At 42.3% G+C, this 21740-nt stretch overlaps 1 protein-coding gene across 1 annotated transcript; it reads right to left on the bottom strand.

Moving 5' to 3' along the window:
* Positions 1 to 9466: 9466 nt before the first annotated feature.
* On the bottom strand, positions 9467 to 21072 carry LOC123399490 (histone-lysine N-methyltransferase, H3 lysine-9 specific SUVH4-like). Its single transcript, XM_045093901.1, has 14 exons — positions 20293 to 21072; positions 20073 to 20138; positions 16350 to 16427; positions 16218 to 16272; positions 15997 to 16106; positions 13951 to 14130; positions 13379 to 13477; positions 12954 to 13052; positions 12105 to 12154; positions 11886 to 11974; positions 11438 to 11639; positions 11140 to 11245; positions 10652 to 10834; positions 9467 to 9787 (listed from the first exon to the last, which is right to left on the bottom strand). The coding sequence occupies exons 1-14, from the start codon at positions 21070 to 21072 to the stop codon at positions 9539 to 9541; spliced, it is 2346 nt and encodes a 781-aa protein (XP_044949836.1). The 3' UTR covers positions 9467 to 9538.
* Between the last annotated feature and the right edge of the window lie 668 nt (positions 21073 to 21740).

Here is a 21740-nt window from a genome sequence, read left to right as displayed (position 1 = left end):
AAATGACAATTAGTTAGGTTTAACACCAATCCCAATGGTAGAGGGAGCGTGCGACGTTTGATCATATCAACCTTGGAAACACTTCCAACACGTATTGTCACCTCGCCTTTAGCTAGTCTCCGTTTATGTCGTAGCTTTTATTTCGTGTTACTAATCACTTAGCAACCGAACCGGTATCCAATACCCTCATGCTACTAGGAGTACTAGTAAAGTACACATCAACATCATGTATATAAAATATACTTCTTTCGACTTTTGCCAGCCTTCTTATCTACCAAGTATCTAGAGTTGCTCCGCCTCAGTGACTGTTCCCCTCATTACAGAAGCACTTAGTCTCGGGTTTGGGTTTAATCTTGGGTCTCTTCATTAGTGCAGCAACTGTTTTGCCGTTTCACGAAGTATCCCTTCTAGCCCTTGCCTTTCTTGAAACTTAGTGGTTTTACAAACCATCAACTATTGATGCTCCTTCTTGATTTCTACTTTCGCAGTGTCAAACATCGCGAATCGCTCAAGGATCATTGTATCTATCCTTGATATGTTATAGTTCATCACGAAGCTCTCATAGCTTGGTGGCAGTGACTTTGGAGAACCATCACTATCTCATCTGGAAGATTAACTCCCACTTGATTCAAGTGATTGTCGTACTCAGACAATCTGAGCACACGCTCAATGATTGAGCTTTTCTCCTTTACTTCGTGGACAAAGAATCTTGTTGGAGGTCTCGTACCTCTTAACAAGGACACAAGCATGAAATCACAATTTCATCTCTTTAGAACATCACTTATGTTCCGTGACGTTTTACAACGTTTTCGGCGCCTTGCTTCTAAGCCATTAAGTTTTTTTTGCACTGAACTATCATGTAGTCATCAGAAACGTGTATGTCGGATGTTCATAGCATCCACAGACGACGCTCGAGGTGCAACACACCGAGTGGTGCATTAAGGACATAAGCCTTCTGCGTAGCAACGAGGACAATCCTCGGTTTTACAGACTCAGTCTGCAAAGTTTGCTACTATCAACTTTCAACTAAATTTTCTCTAGGAACATATAAAAACAGTAGAGCTATAGCGCAAGCTACATCGTAATTCGCAAAGACCATTAGACTATGTTCATGACAATTAGTTCAATTAATCATATTACTTAAGAACTCCCACTCAAAAAGTACATCTCTCTAGTCATTTAAGTGGTACATGATCCAAATCCACTATCTCAAGTCCGATCATCACGTGAGTCGAGAATAGTTTCGGTGGTAAGCATCTCTATGCTAATCATATCAACTATACGATTCATGCACGACCTTTCGGTCTCATGTGTTCCGAGGCCATGTCTGCACATGCTAGGCTCGTCAAGCTTAACCCGAGTGTTCCGCGTGCGCAACTGTTTTGCACCCGTTGTATGTGAACGTTGAGTCTATCACACCCGATCATCACGTGGTGTCTCGAAACGAAGAACTGTCGCAACGGTGCACAGTCGGGGAGAACACAATTTCGTCTTGAAATTTTAGTGAGAGATCACCTCATAATGCTACCGTCGTTCTAAGCAAAATAAGGTGCATAAAAGGATTAACATCACATGCAATTCATAAGTGACATGATATGGCCATCATCATGTGCTTCTTGATCTCCATCACCAAAACACCGACACGATCTTCTTGTCACCGGCGTCACACCATGATCTCCATCAACGTGTCGCCATCGGGGTTGTCCTGCTACTCATGCTATTACTACTAAAGCTACATCCTAGCAAAATAGTAAACGCATCTGCAAGCACAAACGTTAGTTTAAAGACAACCCTATGGCTCCTGCCGGTTGCCGTACCATCGACGTGCAAGTCGATATTAACTATTACAACATGATCATCTCATACATCCAATATATCACATCACATCGTTGGCCATATCACATCACAAGCATACCCTGCAAAAACAAGTTAGACGTCCTCTAATTTTGTTGTTGCATGTTTTACGTGGTGACCATGGGTATCTAGTAGGATCGCATCTTACTTACGCAAACACCACAACGGAGATATATGAGTTGCTATTTAACCTCATCCAAGGACCTCCTCGGTCAATTCCGATTCAACTAAAGTTGGAGAAACTGACACCCGCCAGTCATCTTTGAGCAACGGAGTTACTCGTAGCGATGAAACCAGTCTCTCGTAAGCGTACGAGTAATGTCGGTCCGAGCCACTTCGATCCAACAATACCGCGGAATCAAGAAAAGACTAAGGAGGGCAGCAAAACGCACATCACCGCCCACAAAAACTTTTGTGTTCTACTCGAGATTACATCTACGCATGAACCTAGCTCTGATACCACTGTTGGGGAACGTCGCATGGGAAACAAAAAATTTCCTACGCGCACGAAGACCTATCATGGTGATGTCCATCTACGAGAGGGGATGAGTGATCTACGTACCCTTGTAGATCGTACAGCAGAAGCGTTAGTGAACGCGGTTGATGTAGTGGAACGTCCTCACGTCCCTCGATCCGCCCCGCGAACAATCCCGCGATCAGTCCCACGATCTAGTACCGAACGGACGGCACCTCCGCGTTCAGCACACGTACAGCTCGACGATGATCTCGGCCTTCTTGATCCAGCAAGAGAGACGGAGATGTAGAAGAGTTATCCGGCAGCGTGACGGCGCTCCGGAGGTTGGTGATGACCTTGTCTCAGCAGGGCTCCGCCCGAGCTCCGCAGAAACGTGATCTAGAGGAAAAACCGTGGAGGTATGTGGTCGGGCTGCCGTGGAAAAGTCATCTCAAATCAGCCCTAAAACCCCACTATATATAGGAGGAGGAGGGGGGAGACTTGCCTTGGGGTCCAAGGACTCCCAAGGGAGTCGGCCGAGCCAAGGGGGAAGGTCTCCCCCTCCCAAACCGAAATCCACTTGGTTTGGAAGGTGGAGTCCTTCTTCCCTTTCCCACCTCCTTCTTTTTTTTCCTTTCCTCTTTGATTTTCTTTCCTATGCGCATAGGCTTCTCTTGGGCTGTATTATCAGCCCACTAAGGGCTGGTGTGGTACCCCAAACACCCATGGGCTTCCCCGGGGTGGGTGCCCCCCCCCCCCGGTGAACTCCCGGAACCCATTCGTCATTCCCGGTACATTCCCGGTAACTGGTCCCGGTTCGTAATAGAACAGGGACTAAAGCCCTTTTCTCGGCTATACCAAAACCTTGTTTTCTACTAGTGCATGCTGCTCCGACTGCAGTTCCAAGCCCCTCGACCCCCCGGGCTCGGGGGTCACTAGGAGGGAGTTATCCCGTTTTCCCTCGCGGCCTACTCGGAGCTACCCCCGTTGATCAAAGCGGGACATTCCCTCGATGAAGGACAACCTGTTCGTGTAGTTGTACAAGAGGGGCGCCCTCTCGGGAAGTTCGTCGACTTCTTAGTGAGTCAAGATTTTGAGCACCCTGCTCAACACGGCGAGTGGCAGGTGAGCCGCACGGAGCCGCGTGCGGTCATCCTAACCTGTATAGGCCCACAACAAGCGAGAATGGCGTTGGAGGGGAGAAATCCATCGACTGAGGAACTCCCTCACGACCATTGACGACATTACCTTCAATGCCCTCAAGGCGACCAGTATCATCATCACTCGCGGCAGCCCCGGGTCATCGAGCCTCTCATGTCCCCATCCAGAGCTTAGCGCTGCTAGAGATGACGAAATCGACAGCAGGGGGTTATACCGGGCCGCATCCACATACACCCACTGTCGTTTGAAGTCCTCGGTTTCGGGTCTGAGCTCCATGTCTATGCATTCACCCGTCATCGCGCCCTTGGCGAGGAGCGACATGCATCCGGAGCATTGGTTGGGCGCGGTCAGCCGGAGGCAGAAGAAGTATCAGAGCAGTGCCACCGAGGGGGCTACGCCCAGGAAAGCCTCACATAAGAAGGCAAAGGTAGAGAGGAGGATGAAGGATTTCGGCTCCAAGTGCAGCACATGAATCTGGTAATGCGAGAGCATGGCGTCGAAGAAGTATGAGAATGGGGGCAGTAATCCAGAGAAGAGCGCTGGAAGATGAATGGCAATTGTGGTGGCATCCAGCTCGATGAGGAGTCGCTATGCCGGACAGATCTTGGTTGGCCCCCACTTATTGATAGCGGTGGCAGTCATCAGAAGGACCTTATCAAGACCTTCGAGGTTGAGCACCGTGGACTTGCCTAGGGTGGGTTCCGGCGCCAGTGGCTCGTCCACCGTTGCCGCACTTTATTTCTCGTGCCATGGGGTGCCTTGATGGTGCCACGATGAGGAAGGCTACAGGGGTTTGACAGCGAGCGGGCGGTCTGGCGCGGAAAGGAAGGTGCACAAGGACAAATGCAGGGCAATGGCAGCCGCGTGCCGCGAGCAAGCTTTATGTCGACCTGGGCAGTTGCCGAGGCGTCATGGGGAAGTGGGAGTATCCCGCGCCCCCTCGTTCATCGCGTGTAGCTCCTAGGTCGCCCTTGCCGTTTTGCCCCGTCCACATGCGGGGCACGCCATGGGCCTGGGGGCTACTGTCGGGCCTTTGGGACTAGGAGTACCCAGGCCCATCCGCCTGCGGCCCAAGACACTACACATGGTGTGGGCTCTCGATGGCCCGCATCAGGCTTCACGGACGAGGCCCTCGCAAGGATGCCCCAGCCTCATGAGGCGCGTGGTGTCGGGCGTCAGCACGAACCCAGTGTTGTCCCCTCGGGAAGGTGCCTCCCAAGGCTGCTCTCGAGGCCTTCGCAAGGCGGGATAAACAGGAGTGACTCGACAGAGCCGCCTGGTCCAGCGTTGTCACGTGGGGGGCGTTGTGTCAGGTTGTGCCAGGAGGTGCGCCAGAGGGTTCACATGTGGAGGCTTTCCTCTTTTGTGCTAAGGGAGCAGGTCCACTGCGAGTTCCCAAAAGCAATCCATAAACCTTTCCTCTTCGGTGCAAGAAGACCGGGACCAAGGGCTCGCTAGTACGGAGGTCATCCCCGAACCCACCAGCGCGTCACGACAGGAAGCTTTTGTAGGAGAAGACCACTTTAGTCGAGGTACGGCGCAGTGTTGTCCCCTTTCGAAACGGCCGTTGCGGTAACCCTTCCCGTCGAATGTGGTTTCGAGGGAAGAGGACCGGGGCCAGTATAATAGAGGGCGGACTGTCGCCATAGAAGGGATCGACCCCAGAATGAGCAAAACACTACCTTTGTACTCTCTCCCACCCTCAAGCAATCTAGACAAAACAGAAGTAGGGTATTACACCACAAGGTGGCCCGAACGTGGGTAAACTGTCGTGTCCATCATTCTTCTTCCTTAGCTCGAGCATGTCAGAGTGTCATCGTGAAGTTGCATGGTAGAGCAGGGCGGGGGAACCAGCGAACCCTAGATTTCGAACCTCTTTGGGTCCCCGGAGCCCCGATTCTGACATCAAGTTTTGATTCCTAACCCTAATATACATCTCTCCATTGAGTAACCCATTTATCTTTGTAACCGATGATGCATAACACGAGCGGTCAACATCTACTGAATGAAACATCAAGACTACCTCAGATTTATTCCACCTGTTTCACAATACAAGACTGGTTGGGCAATTACAAGATGGAGGTAACTGGAGTATCTGTTTAAGGTTCATCTACATGAGTAAGTAGCATAAAACTACTACAATTTAGGTTAGGGTTTCAAAAAATTGTCGGGTTTTTTTTTTACTGATAACTACCAACTTAGGGTCGGTTATTTCAGAAAATCCAAATTTCTCGTCGCTAACATTTTAAACAGGTTTATGAAACATCGGACCCGCTTCTAAACAATCTGTTTGTTGACCATTAACTTATTGTGGGACCCACATGTAAGATGTTTCTTCTACCTCCTACCTTTTCTTCTCTCCTCATGTCTCTTTTTTCTCCGTCTCCTCCTGCCGGCGAAGGCCTGAGCTCCAGCACCTTCACCACTCATCGACGACCACCTCCACCACGCGCCATGCCCAAGAGCAAGGGCCGCCGCGAGCCGCGCACCGGAGCACGGGCTGCCGCGTCAGGAGCAAGGAGCAAGGGCCTCTGCGCGCCATGGCCAGGGTTCAGGTCGACGCGCCCATGATCACGCGCTGCCGCGAGCCGAGCGCCATGGCCACGGGCTCGGGCCGCCGCGCCGAGGAAGAGGGAGGAGAGAGAGAGGCCGCGCGGTTGGGACTTAACGGCGGCTCCAGACGCAGCTCGCCGCCAAGAGAAGGCAGCGGCCGAAGGGAGCTTCACGACGGCTCTTACTGCATGCCGATGGACGCGTGAGGGAGCTCTGCGGTGGCGCAACTCCTCTCGAGCTCGAGCACGCGAGGGACCCGATTGCTTTTTCTTGAAGTCTGCAGGAACCTGATTGCTTTTTTCAAATTTTACAGGGACCCGATTGCTTTTAAAAAATAGTTATAGGGACCCAAATGCTTTATTTTATTTTTTATTAGATTATGGCAAAGAGATCCTGACATATGGGCCTCACATGTCAGTTCGGTCAAAGAAACGGTTAGACAATTAGTTTTCTTATTACGTTCGGACCCTAACTGTGATAATTACGATTAATAGTAAAGCACTGGATGATTATCATTTTTTGAAACGGTCGGTCCCTGATTTGCTTGTTATCAACGAATAAAAAATCAATAGTTTTGTAAACCTAACCCGAATTATAGCAGTTTATGCTACTTACTTAATCTACATAGCACACCGTTGTAACAACCCACAGGGCACCACGGTGATCACGCACTATCATAATACTTGTTGTGCCATCAACGAAAGATCCGTCGCCGTTAAAAATTAATGTGATGTTCTGTCGGTGGCTCCAGCATCAACTTTCTTGTGAGTTTAAATCTAAGGGTGCCCCTTCGGTATGTACTCCAACTTAGCACCATCTTTTCTTTGTAAAATCGACAGAGCAATGAAAAGCTGGGATCTTTCCTTATCTTCGGTCATGACGCCTTTTCCTTTTGTATGAGAAAGCACTACAAAACATTCTTCTCGGACCCATTCGGTATGTACTTCAGCTTAGCACCATCTTTCCTTTGTAAAATCGGCATGTAGAAAATGTTCAATGATCAGCAGCGAATCCAAATAGCTAGCTAGGAACCTGTTGGGCCCCTCCACAATCAGCAGTACCATTCACTAACCTGATTTTTTCCACCACCACCAAGGCTTCTCTTGTACTCCCTCCGTTCCTAAATATAAGTCTTTTAAGCGTTTTCACTAAGGGACTACATATAGAGCAAAATGAGTGAATCTACACTCTAAATTATGTCTATATACATCCGTATGTAGTCCTTTAGTGGAATCTCTAAAAAGACTTATATTATGAAACGGAGGGAGTAGTTGCAGAACGAACGTGTTGGGCTTCAGAACCAGCCCACATATGGCTTCCAATCCATATAAGGGTACACCATGTACCAAGTTTGTACTACTACAAAATTACTCGCGAGGGCAAGGCAGTTTAGATAGATCAGAATACCCTTGCGATTGGCAAGAGCTTAAAAGTCTGAAGAATGAAACTGTTCACAACACGATATTGGCTCAATAAATCCAAGTATAATGGCTAAAGGTCTCCTCATTTTTGGAGACAATATAAAGGTCTCCTTCTAAGCCCCACTAATCGTCCCCTTGCATTTTTAAACAAGACCAAGCAAATAAAACCATCATATCACACAAACATCAATAATGCAAACATGAAATACAAAGGAAACAGTAAAATAAAAAATGTAGAAAAAGGAAACCCCATGTATACTATATTAATTTAGCCATGCTATTGGCTGAAATGTTTCATCAGGGTTACTACCCTTGTGCTACACAACAAGCATGGCTTTCTATTAAGCGTAATAATGCCAAGCATTTCCCTAGAAGCACCATGACACTGTCAAAAAACCTAATATAGTCACTTTTCGGCAGTCAGAGGTGCCATAGTAGCAAGCTAACTTGAGTTTCCTGTGAAGCACTATGGCAGTGTCAGAGAACCTAATAGAGCCTCTTTCGGCAGTCAGAGGCACCACAGTGGCAAGATAACTTGACAACATTGCCATCTGGACCAATGACACTGTCCATGCCATACCCGTAGTCATACGAGAGTTCCTGCAACAAGTACAGTCAAGTCAGCAATCCGTAGGCAGGTGAAACAGCACAAGTGTCATGTGGCCTCACTTGTACAATTGATTTAATTGTTATGTTTCAGTATCTACTAATAGTCAGCTTAACAACAGTTTGCAAACCAATTCATAAAATACATATCACCTTAGTATGGATGCATGTATCTATGATGCACAGGCCGGGGGTAAAAAAAGAAGAAGCTTCTATTATCTAGAAAAACATACTCCCTCCGTCCCAAAATAAGTGTCGCTGCTCTAGTATTAAAATTGTACTTACTAACTTAGTACTCCCTCCGTTCCCAAATATAAGTCTTTTTAGAGGTTCCACTAGTGAACTACATACGGATGTATATAGACATATTTTAGAGTGTAGATTCACTCATTTTGCTCCGTATGTAGACACCTAGTGAAATCTCTTAAAAGACTTATATTTAGGAACGGACGGAGTACTAAATTTGTGACATTTATTTTGGGATGGAGAGAGTATCGCCTTAGAATGTGTATGATCGAATTTTCTCACTTTGATCTCTATACTGCATCTAGAAATCGGGGTCGGGAGTATTAAAATGATGCTGTAGATTTTTCATTAAATATTTAATGACGTTGAAACAAATTTATTTCATAATTTCTGTAAACATATTTGACAAAAGTTGTGTCCATGTTCACCTTTTCACTTGTATTCATGAAACATCTATCTTCTTAAACAGAGGTAACAGCTCACTAGTAATACAAATATGGGCAAAGAGCAGTTCAATTTTCTTAAGATGATCCACTACAAACATGATCGAGCAGCAACGTAACATGGAAAATGAATGAATTACTAAATGAAAATAAATAAGTACCACAAATAACTGAAGATAAAGCTTTAGTGTTTCTGATTCAACTATCTCACCAAGTTTTAAAGTAACAAAAGTTTACCTTTCTAGGAGTTGGTGCTACTCTAATAAGACTTCTACTCGAGCTACTTTAATAAGACATCTACTCCCTCCGTTCCTAAATACTCCCTCCGTCCAGAATTACTTGTCGGAAAAATGAATAAAAAAGGATGTATCTAGAACTAAAATACATCTAGATACATCTATTCTTATGACAAGTATTTCCGGACGGAGGGAGTATAAGTCTTTTTAGAGGTTTCACTAAAAGACTACATACGGATGTATATAGACATACTTTAGAATGTAGATTCACTCATTTTCCTCCGTATGTAGTCTCTTAGTGAAATCTCTAAAAAGACTTATATTTAGGAACAGAGGGAGTATGTGCTTATCAGATATATCAATTCGTCAATATAACGAGTTAGTGCTACTTAGGATGACCAGGCAAAAAGTAAAATGTAACATAGGAAAATGAATGAATTACTAACTAATCAACACATTAAAATTAAAAGTCAAATACCTGAACAATAAAGCTTGATTCAACTATCACTGAATTTCATGGTTAACATCTTACAGAGTTAACTTCTCCTTAAAAAAAATCAAGTTTTAGTTACAAAGACTCGCCTGAAGAGGTGGTATGGTATCAGCTGCAACAAGCATGATTTTTGCTAGCTTGATATCTCTATGTGAGCTCAATACGCACTGGATGAAAAGGTTCGGTTGGCAGCTATGATTTATGAACCTCGCAATGTTGCCAATGGAACCAGCATCAATACAATACTCTGGGGCTTGAGAAGCCTCAGAGTCATTCTCGTCTTGAAGAGATGCCATATGCAGTTCTGAGCCAGACCTTTGCTGTAGAATATTAACAAGTAAATTCATGGTAATGATGTGTTAATACATGATACATGACACTGCGTAAGGGAAAGAAAATTGAAAGCTTCAGGTGGAGGACATTATAGTAGATCATTTTACAGGATATGCTGCGCCATCTGTCCCAACAAAATCTAGGTCGGTTACTAGCTCTAAAGAGATGAACAAATCAGAGCTTCAAGCTACGAGGTAAACAACTTTATTAGTCAAAGGAAATCATGATATCACTTTCACTTTGAGCTCGGGAGCTTTCAGGACGTGGAGTTTCTGCTCCCGAGCTCATTTGAGCTCGGTGAACAGTAAAATCAAAAAAAAAAAATCGAAAAACGTTGAAAAGATTCTGATTTTTTTTGTGAACAACATTGACAAAAGTTCTAAATGAATGCAAAATTTTTGCCTGAAATAACATCTCTATAAGGCGTGGCGTAAAAACAAAATCGATACTCTGAAAATGCGCATTTTCAGAGTATCAATTTTTTTTTTTTTTGCCACACCTTATAGAGATGTTATTTCAGGCCAATTTTTGCATTCACTTAAAACTTTTGTTAATGTTGTTTACAAAAAAAAAATCAGTATTTTTTGAATATGCTTCGATTTTTTTTTTCAATTTTACTGTTCACCGAGCTCATTTGAGCCCGGGAGCAGAAGGGCACTTTCCTTTCATTTTTCCCATCTAACAGAGAACAATTGTATTGAGAACTAGAAGTAGTGCATCACAGTAATATATCCTTGGTTTTAGTATGGTAGCTAGGAGAGATAACATCAAATCAACTAATCAATGCATCGAGCATACAACAGTTCAGCTCTAAAGTTGAAACCAGCAAACAGAAGAGAATGATGCATTACCTTCCTCCCATCCAGGCCTTTAATGGTCTGAAGACAGTCTATATCAAATATGTAGTTGTTGTCTAGCAAACCTTCAACTTCAGCGTTCCTCCTCAGTACTCCAGTGTATTCACAGATGAGTGCCCCAGGAAGAATAGTGTCCCACGTTCTTACACTCCAACCTTTTAACTCAGTCTTGAACACCTGAATTTACATTTTGATTCGTCAATCTAAGGCAATGCAATATACTCCCTCCGGTCGTGTATAAGTCAGGCATGAAATTTTAGGTCTTTAACTTGACTAACATAACATGTCCAATATGACAAAAAATATATTTAGAAACTTCACTCAACAACGAATCTGAAGAAATATTTCTTGTGGGCATATAACACAAATTTTGCTAGTCAAATTAAAGACCTAAAAACCCTTGCTTGACTTACAAACCTGACTGGAGGAAGTAGGGATGTAGTAACACACAAAATAAAGTAGGAGACTAAGAAAAGTACTACCTCTAGGCGGTATTGCAATCCTTGCTGGGATGTTCTATTTACACAGCTGCAGTGGCAGCTACAATTAGCACCACACTCAAACACAACTGCTTTGGGTTCCACTAACCTAAAGATTTCACAACTGATTAAAGAAGAGCTGCAGCCCAAGAACAAATAGTACATGATAAACATTCTTTTTTGTTGCCTAAAAACTTGAGGCGCCATTGCCACCTCCCATTGTAGGCAAATATTACCATAAACATGTTTTTTGACATTACATTATGCTAAAAGCCCAATAATCTTCAATGCAAAATGTTACCTTCCAACATTCTTATGTGTGGAGTCCACATGCTTGGCACTCACTTTCCTTTGTCTAGACACATATGGTAGACCAGAACCATTGCGATCAGCACACAAGCAGTCTGTGGAGCTAGAACAATCTCCTTTGCAATTACAACCAATACTGTCAGCTGGCATCTTGATATATTCTGGAATCCGCAGTGACTTAGAGTACACAAAACCTACAAAAGGCATGACATAGATAAAATCATTATAGTGTGTGTGCTCAATATTTGGGAAAAGCGAGAAACTCAAGCAATACAATTAACATAGGTTAAAAAATGGTCAGCTAATTCCAAACATTAAAGCAAGAAGCAAGCATCTGGCATAAGCAGAAGATTAGCGGCCAAAATCACATATGATAAAAACAAGTAAAATGATGGACAGGAGAGTTAGTTAAAAGGGGTAAATAGAAGTTTGTAGCATACCAGATGGAGGAACAGGAGGATTATCAACTAAATTTGTAGCAGGAATTGGAATGTTCTCCTGCCCAGAAGAGATGTCCCGACAAACCAACCTATTGAACAAACTCAAAGACAAATAGTAAGACACGGAGGGAAAAGACGGCGACCTAATAAACAACTCAAGACAAAAGAAAGTATGAATACTGAGGATAAATCAATATGGTCAGTGCTCAAATAACAAACCCAGGTAATTCAGAAATTGGCATGTGAACATATCCACGATTAAACAGCACCTGCACATATATGTGTTTATAAGAAGCTAGAAGGTAAAGAAATACTAAAGAAAGCATCAGGGTCAAAGGAAACTGAGTGGAACGGAAATCACTTTTCAAATGTAGGATTTGAAACATGAGTACAATAGGCTGCCAGTCAAGAGAGTCGAAATTATGAAATTCATAGAGGGCACAAAATTCAATAGAGTGGGACTGCATCTTCAGACTCCTAACCAGCATCAAGTACTAGGAAATTGCTGTATAATTTGAACTTGAAGATCCAAGCACAACAATTTCTTCTGTGAGAAAAATACACACGGTAAAGAAAAGGCACGAACTACATGTGTGATTCAGGATTCCAAGAACGAACGTGATCCCAGATTGTAAGAACAACAGCACTAAAAAAATGGTACCTCCTGTTTTCTACTCCCTCTGTCCGGTAATATAAGACGCCTTTTGACACTACACTAGTTTCAAAAAACGTCCTACATTATGGGACGGAGGGAGTAGATTGTTTCCAAGTTCACAGCGGTTTCCCAGTCAACTCGGTTATTTTCCAGTTTTCTTTACTTTTTTTGCATAATTTTTGTTTCATGTGCATTTGACAACTCTTTGACCAAGATTTGAAAGGGCTTCAGCCAAAATCCAGCCACAACTGAACATCTGATTACAACCATCATGTTGGAACCTAGTCCAGTCAATAATAATACTACAGTAGTTGAAATGTGGATACAAGTGCTCTTATACTGCAAGAAGAATACAGTGATATCGAAAACAAGAAGATAAGGGGCTGAAATCAGCTTGAGTTTGTAAACTCTACCCTGGAAGTTGTCAAAGGTGGTTGACCTTCAAGACGCTTCAATATGAATTTGAAAACCAAATGCCCGCGCACTCCTTTCTCTGACAAGCAATCCACTACCTATGTAGCATTTGTAGTCATAAAATAAGTTACTCAAGATGCAACCCTGAGACATGTTCATGTTTCAGAAGCAGTAATGGTAAGACATATAGATCACTGCAACTTTCACTGATGAAATATTTTAATTTGCTTCAGGCTAGAGGCTAGAGCCTGAAGTTAATCAGATATACATATATTTGATAATAAGATCGCACTAGGTGACTCTTCGGCAAAATAAAAATATCACACTAATTCGCTACTTTGGATGATTAGTTCAAAACTATCAGCCTATATACACTTGGTGCCAAACAGATATTTGATATTAAGATAATCTAGGAGATAAAAACCTTGTACAATCCATCATAGGTGTACACTTTTCCAGTGTAGCTGTCCTTTTCTACATGGCCACGAATAACCCGTATAGGGTTGCCATTATCCTTGCTATTCTGCACAATATTAAATTATGTCACTCAAGAGCCAGCAGAAAAGGTTAATCAATATGAAGAACAAAAACTGTGAGAAGTAGATTACAAAGAGAACTGGTAATTGCAATGGATGCTATTCAACCTTTAATAGAAGTAAGAGGCGACTATTAGTATTTGGAAGAGAACTAATTCTTGAGATGGAAAAGGAAGAACATAAGCTACTCTAAACTTGGTGATGCAATCAATGGCTGTGTGCATCGCAATGATGCAGGCTCAGGGTTTCAACCTCCTTTTTGAGCAAAAAATTTCAACTCGGATAAGATTAAAAATATAAGAAAGAAAGAAAACAAATGTTATATGGGAAGAAGAAAATAATAAGGCTGAGACATTATAATGGAAATCTGACTATATATTATAAGTACAAGAAAGAAAAACTCAAACAACAAGATAGGTTTTTGCACAATATAAAACTCAAAGGAACCCCGGGAACTAACCTTCAGTGCCAAGTTTCCCCGAAGCAATGTTTGTTCAGTTTTCTGGTGACCGTTGCCAAGCAAATTGTTCCCTCCTTCGCCAGTGTAAATAATTTCGTCAGCTTTGTCAAAATCATCTTCATATGCCCCCGATATTACAATGCAGGTGGCAAGAGGGAAAATTAAATCTTGATACCCTGGCTGCTTAATCAAGTTAACACTACCACATAAATCATTTTTTTCTTATAGAATAGATATATTAACAAATAATATGATCAATAGAGCTGTGCAGATTGTACATCAGAAAGAAATAATATACAACCAGATATTAACAATTAGACAAAGTCCTGTGAAATAAAATAATTTAACATGAATTTACTACTAAAAAAATAGAAACTATTTTTATGATCAAGACATTAAAAAGTTTACCCTCTTATATTGTGTGTGTGTGTGTGTCTATATATATATATATAAGCAGACAATGACATTATATGAGTGTTCAATGACCTATTTTTATATGACAAACTGTCAACTCTTGAATAGATCAAAAACAGCATAGCTAGTAAAAAAATTTTTGGCAAACCGAATACCACCGCAAAACTAAATGAATTTACTTAAATACGCAATAAGTTCAGTAGTTGGTAGATATCAATTTTTCAGTTTCAAAAGCCAATAATATGACATTCACCAAAAAATCATTTCATTGCCATGAAGTGCATCATATTTCAACTTACATACCATTTTTTAAACAAAGGCAACAGTCCTGAGTAAATTTTACTCGTAGGCTACTATGGTACTTAACTTGACTTCTATTTCTCTTCAGTGCTACATTAGTCAGCTGTATGCTAAAACAGAAAAAAATTGCCGTGTTAATTTCATTATATGCGGTTGGGCTAGCTTGGGAGGAAGAAGAAAGGTGCCATGCAGCATGTGTCAGGGAGTACTAAAGCTACGAGCCATTTCCATCAAGTTTTGTGGATTACACCGTCACACTTGGGGTTAAATTGCATTTATTAGTTCATGGCTTAGCCGTCGAGGAGCCACTAATTGTCCAAACCTTATTTTTGCCCATGTAGCTAAGAAAAATGGGTGAATTCTGTTTGAGCAACCATTTCCCCGTCTTCTTATGTATCCAATACTGAACTGAAGTTCAATTTTACATCTAGGTCAGGGAGCCTTTTTAAAAAGTTCATCCGAAACCCTAGACCATTGTGCTTGTTCAGTTGAACACCAAACTATGAAACTATATGTATTATTAAACCTTGAAATTATGAGAACCGTTTAACTTGTACCCTAGCTTGTTTTTGCATTTTGGAGTTCCCAAAACACATGAAATTTTTGGGAATGTAAGGAATGATATGAAATCATAACCTGCAAAACTTAATGCAGGACATGTCTATTTGTGTCCTAGGCAAAAATTACAAGAGATAAATAACTTCCTCTTGTCATGTTGTTTATAATCTTTGCAGTTTTTCATTTTGTAGCATTCCCTAAGTTTATAGATATTCCCCAACTCTTTCTAAATCTTTGAAGATGCAAACCACCCTAAGATCTGGGCCATGGTTTGAAGGGTGGTTTTGTCTCCCAATGTCCCCGTAAATTCTGAAAAAAGAAATCGTGGATGTGGGTGTATGCTATAAAATGAGAACCTGCAAAAAATCATCAAAAATATGATAATTTGTGTTCCATAACTGTATTTGTTTTGTCATTTTCTTCATAGAACACAGATAGCCATATTTTTGGATGAAATTTTGCAGGCTATTGCTTTATAACCTCCCCTGCACCCATTAACTATTCAGATTTTTAAAGCCATTAACAAATTCGTCTGCAAGGCTTGGAGTTGCAACTAAAATTTATGTATGTTAATTCCAACATAACTCCGTTTCTATTAAGAAATGAATCAAGTGCATACAGATCAAATTTGGTTAGGATCAAATAAACTAAGAGCATACCAAGCTGAATGTCAATTTAATAATTAATGAGCCAATACGTCATGGCCATTACAGAACTATCGAATGTGTTACTATGTTATCAGCTAATTTTGAATATCCATTCCACTAGCCTTACCTTATCTTGATGTTTCGAGCTCATATAATCTATACCCTTCATCCAATGGCCATGTATGCCTAGCACAACCATCTCAGCACGTGAGTAGAACTGATCTCCAACATCAACCCCTAAGGAAGAAGACAATGATCAAATTCACATTGTTAGTAAGAAAGTAAGCAAGAACTGTTTCATCAATCAATAAGACCTTTTTCCTCTTTGAAAATAAATGAAAGACTAACCAGGAAGATGCCCTATCCTCTTCTCTGGATAAAGTACGGCATTGGTCGCTTGCATCTGTTTTATTTTCCAGGTTCACATAAGTTTGCAATATTTATAATATAGAATTCTAAGTATCATTAATGAGAAAGTACCTTTGTTAATGCTTTCAGGTCAGGGCGCTTTGATGGGCGTTTGACTTCTTCAAAACCTTCGTGATCTTGGTTGTTAGCCTTCCATGTTCACAAGCAAAGAAGTTTATGAAATCGTACCAAGCGTTTCGTAGATGAAATAAGTATCAAACTGCCAAAAATAAAATAAAATAATGGCAATGCATTTTTTTGTGGGGTGGGGGTGGTGGGGACGGGGATTATAACTGGTCAAAGTTTATATTTCAACCTTTGGTTTGCGGTTCCTAGCATTTTTTACACACTTGAGCTAATGCTTTACCAAGGGCTTGGTTTTCCCATGTTTAACCAGAATCTACTGTTCCATAAGTGATAAAATCAAGCATTTGTATGAGAAAATAGCAAAGATCATTGGCAGGACCATTCAAAATAAATTATGTCTGAGGAAACAGATAATAAACGATCCAACACGGATGGGGCCATGTGAATTTTATCATACATGAAAAACTACTGCAAGATACTAGAATTACCTCAGGAATTGACCTTTGGAACATGGGTTCACACGCACCCCTTATGAACAGTAAAATCAAAAAAAAATAGAGTGAGTGTGGACCCATGTTCTGTCGATGTGTGAAGTTTCGCGAAGAAAACGCAGTATTCTAGGGAAAAAAAGACAAAGTCGGTGCTTACAAGATACCATGTTTGAAGTAATTCGGAGGTCCGATTTTGTTTTTTTTCGCCAAGAGTACAACGATGTCATTTCTTTGCAAAACTTCACATGTGAGTAGAACAGTTGAGTTTGTTAACCTAAAATTCTAGAACTATTTTATTTTTAAAGCTACTTTTTAGATTTTACTGTTTGTAAGGGGTGGGCATAGACCCATGTTAACCATTGTATTTCAAGATTTTAGAATGAAGTATATTGGAGTAAGTAACTAGGACAGAAGTATGTAAAGCATCTATAATATCAAAATGCACCTAATTATTAAGGACTGCGCTATGGCGTGACGGGCCGAACCCCGACATGCGCTGGATGCAGTGGACGTAGGCCAGGCGTCAGCACATCATCATCAGCCTGCGCAGACTCGGCAGCGTGGTCGATCACACGCTGGAGAGTGCAACGCGCCGTAAGATTCGGCCGCACGTCCGCGCGTCACAATTCCCGATTGTTAATCACATGAACAACATGGACTATTACTAATATGATTTGTATATGAGATATAAAAATGTTAGAAAGAAATAGAAATAGGAGCATATAAAAGCCTGTTAGAAAGAAATGCCTAACACACAAAACGTACATTCTACTCCCTCCTCTCCTAAATATAAGTCCTTTTAAAGATTTTATTAAATACTACATACGTAGCAAAATGAGTGAATCTACACTCTAAAGTATGTCTACATGCATCGATATGTAGTTCATAATGAAACCCTCTAAAAAGGCTTATATTTAGGAACGGAGGGAGTACAAAACATGTTTTTATCAAAGAGAAACCTCTCTTTGATCGCAAAAAGAAAAGAAAAAGAAAAGCCTTTGTGACATAGATTAGCAAGCACTCAAATAAGAACCAGTAGATCAACACAGCAATATGCTTCCATGTCCACAATGACTGCAAAACATTTTGGGACAAAAGACCTGGTAATGCGAACAAGCATAACACGTTTCAGAATGAAGACATGATCAAGAAAAAAGGTAAACAAGCAGGGAAGTATAAGCTCCGCGCACCTTATTTTTCCTGTATGCACACATAGCTGCTACAAATTCAGTATAATCAGGATTCGAGGTGTATACATTAAACAAATAGGATCATCTAATAAATCATTTTGAAGGAAAGTCCTAGTAGTAGAAACCACATGACATAGCTCATTAAACAAAGCACACACAACATAGGTTAGCAACAAATAGCCAAACAAACAAATATACGATCAGACCAAACATATGCAGGTGCACATTCTCTTCCTAATAATAAAGCAAATTCGGTTTCTGGTCGTCCATCATGGAAATTACCCTTAAAGTTTGTATTTATTACCCACCCATGCCACCGGTAAGTAAGAGAAAACGTTTCAGAAAGCAAAAAAATCTTGAACTGGGCCGGCCCATTTAAAAACCTCCTATATTACGCTCTGCACGCTGGGAGAATATCCAGCACACCGTATGGGCCGGCCCATGCACAGGCGCAAGCTTTTAGTTCCGTTTATTTATTTATTTTCAGTTCCGTTTTATTTTTTTTATTTTCAATAATTTAGAACTTCAAATAATCTTTAAAAATTTAATAAACTGAAAATTATAAATCAACATATTTTAAAAAATAAAATGTTTGTGACTTCAAAAACTGCTCGGAGTTTTGTAAAAAATTATCGCATATACAATAAAATGTTTGTACAATAAGAAAAGTCCATGATTTCAAATACAATTCCATGTATTAAAAATTATTAAAGGCATTTAACAAAATGCTTTCTAATTCAAAATATGCATTTAAAAAATGTCCTAAAATTTTAAAAATAGCTAATGCCTGCTTTGATAGTTTATTTTTTTTATTTAAAATTTTCCGTTCCATTTTTGTTTATTTCTAATTTAAATAATTTAGAATTACAAAAACTTTTCATATTAAAAAATAGGAATTTTGAATTAAATGCTGACGAAAACATAAAATGTTTGTGGATTCACAAAAAGCGCCGGATTTTTATATTTTTTTTGCAAATTCCAAAACAATGTCCATGAATTTAATAAATATATTACTGATTTATAAAAATGTTTGTTTATTCAGAAAAACTTCATGCGTTTCAATAAATGTTTGTGAATTTAAAATAAAATCCTCCAACATAAAAAATTATGTTCGTCTTTTCTTGAACTGGTCGCCAATTCAAAAGAAAATATTTAAACCCGTTTGAAATATAAAAAATATTCACGATTTTTAGTAAATGTTTGTAAATTGTAAAAAATGTTCTCGATTTTAAAATTGTTTCCATATTTTTAAAATTCTTCACGAAAGATCTAATGTATGTAGTTAAACATTAATACTTCTAAGTCGTTGTGACAATATACCTGTGTGAATTTTGAAGAATTAATTGTTGGATGGATCAAATTATTATTGTATGTTTTTTTAAAAAAATATTGAAATTCAGAATAAATCTTTGAGTTACCAAGATTTTTGACAACCATGATATATATTTTTTGACAATGTAAAGATTGCTTCAACTTGTGAATAAATTTAAAAAAAGAAACATTTTCTTGCATTTGTGCATAAAATTTTAAAATCAAGCGATGATATATGAACATAATGTGGTCACCATCATTGGAGATTATGTTTTTATCTTCCGTGGCAACGCACGGACCATTTTGCTAGTGATGACAAAACTATTTAGGAGGAAAGACCTGATAGCACTAAAATCACAGTACTAAAAATGTACATGTTACTGCAATTTTCGTAGCTCCTGGCCCTACTCTCCAATTGTGCAACTTCTAGGTGACTGAGACTTATGGAATTTCAGGCAACTGAAAATAAGCAAGCACCTATGATCGGCGGACTACTTTCTTAACAACAGACAACAGTAGACTGTACGATGTTACTCAGCTGAATGGCCTGAAAAAACTGAACGAACTTCATATTCATGCCCCCGAATTTCACAGCTCAAACTGTGCGTTCATGGTACATTCAGCCAACCAATACGTGTAAATCTTTCATGGTCAAAGAAACCCTAATTTCACAGCTAAAAATGTACGCTTATCATAGAAGACACATAATGCCACACCTGACGCTTGAGAGCCCTGGAGACCTTCAGCTTTTGCCTTACAGCCTGCTCTCTTCGTTGTTCCTCCTGTGACACAAACCATGCCAGGACTTAAAAACTCTGGCTATAGGAAATCCCTTCTGTTTTTTGGGAAACTAACTAACAATCCTCAACATGCCCAGCGCCCACATTCAGAAATATGTTTTTATTAACGAGAAAAATAAGGAGGCCGGGAGGAGACCTGCACAAAGTGAAGGTAGTTACTGCTGAACGCCCGCAGCGTTTCCTTCACACGCAATCTCGAGCTCTTGCCGCCACCGCCATCCACGGGCGCCACCTCGTCGTTGTCCTTGGGCTGCACCAAACTCTTGCATGTCGTCATCGCCGTGGCCATGGGCGCGGTGACCGTCCTGCGCCTCTTTCTCCCGTCCCGCGCCACCGCCTCTGACTCCACCTCGACGCCCTGGAGCAACGGAACGAGCATGTCCACCGCCGTCTCCGTGGCCTTGGCAGACTCCCTATCCTTCCTCCTTACGTAATGCAGCACGGGCTTCTTTACCGGGACGCCTCCCTCGTCCCTCTTGTGCCCGAGGCGCCGGACGGACCCTGCGTCGTCCGGGCACCCCTTCTCGGTGCGCGGTGCGCTCCGTGGGCGGCACGGCATGGGGTCGGTGAAGACATCGGGCTCGGCGTAGTCGGGGTACCCCTTCTCGGCGTACCGTGCGCTCCGTGGACGGGACGGCGCGGCGGAGGCGTGGACGTCGGGCGGCCCCGCGTAGCTGGGGCACCCCTTGTCGGCGTCCCGTGCGCTCCGTGGGCGGCACGGCGCGTGGACGGCGCGGGCATCGGGCGGCTCGGCGTAGTCGAGGCACTCCTTCTGGGCATGCCGCGCCCTCCGCGGACGGCACGGCGTGGCGGGACCGCAGAACTCGGGCTCGTCCGCGTAGTTGGGGTAACCCTTCACCGCGTACCGCGCGCTCCTCGGGCGACACGGAGAGCCGGCAACGCCCGGCACCTCCATGACGGCGGCCGCCGGCGGGGTCGCGCTTAGGCTCCTCCTTTGGGGCGGCGGCGAGGGTTTTGGGAGGGGATGGGAGCAAGGCGGAGAGAAGCGAGGTGAGCGACAGGAGACGGACGGGACGAGATCACGAGAAAAGGAGGGAGGGGCAGGTGGACGAAAGTCACAAAGGACACTGCTCCATTTGCGGCAAAGCTTGGGGAACATGCGGATTTTACCAGGGATGTCCGGATCGGACGGCCGCGAGCATAGTAGCCCGAAAGGCACGGCCCGGCATCGCCGTCCATCATCGGTGGGTGGGTCGGATCGATCCTACTAGAAAGAAGCGGCTGGGGATTTACAAACTGATCCTGACACCCAAACATCAAGCAAGAAAATAGATTATGAAATGGAATTTTTTTTGGTTATACAAATAATAAGAGCAATTTCAATGGGGCGATCCATTTCGTCTGTCGTCGTCCGTTTGGGTCGAATCGGACACAAAAGACGGTCCAACGCGTCGACCCAAACGGACGCGCGTCCGGTTTCCGTCCGCGAACGACCCATTCCCGGCCCATTTTTAAGCCGGATTTGCGTCGGCGCGGACACGTGACGGACGCGCGCACGCTCGCCTTCTCTTCTCTCGGGCCCGCTGGTCGGAGGCACATTGTCCTCCCCACATCCAACCCTCG

This window comes from Hordeum vulgare, chromosome 1H (assembly GCF_904849725.1).
Source record: "Hordeum vulgare subsp. vulgare chromosome 1H, MorexV3_pseudomolecules_assembly, whole genome shotgun sequence".
NCBI lineage: Eukaryota > Viridiplantae > Streptophyta > Magnoliopsida > Poales > Poaceae > Hordeum > Hordeum vulgare.
The sequence above is the reverse complement of the archived record's forward strand: the minus strand, read 5'-3'. Positions and strand labels throughout refer to the sequence as shown.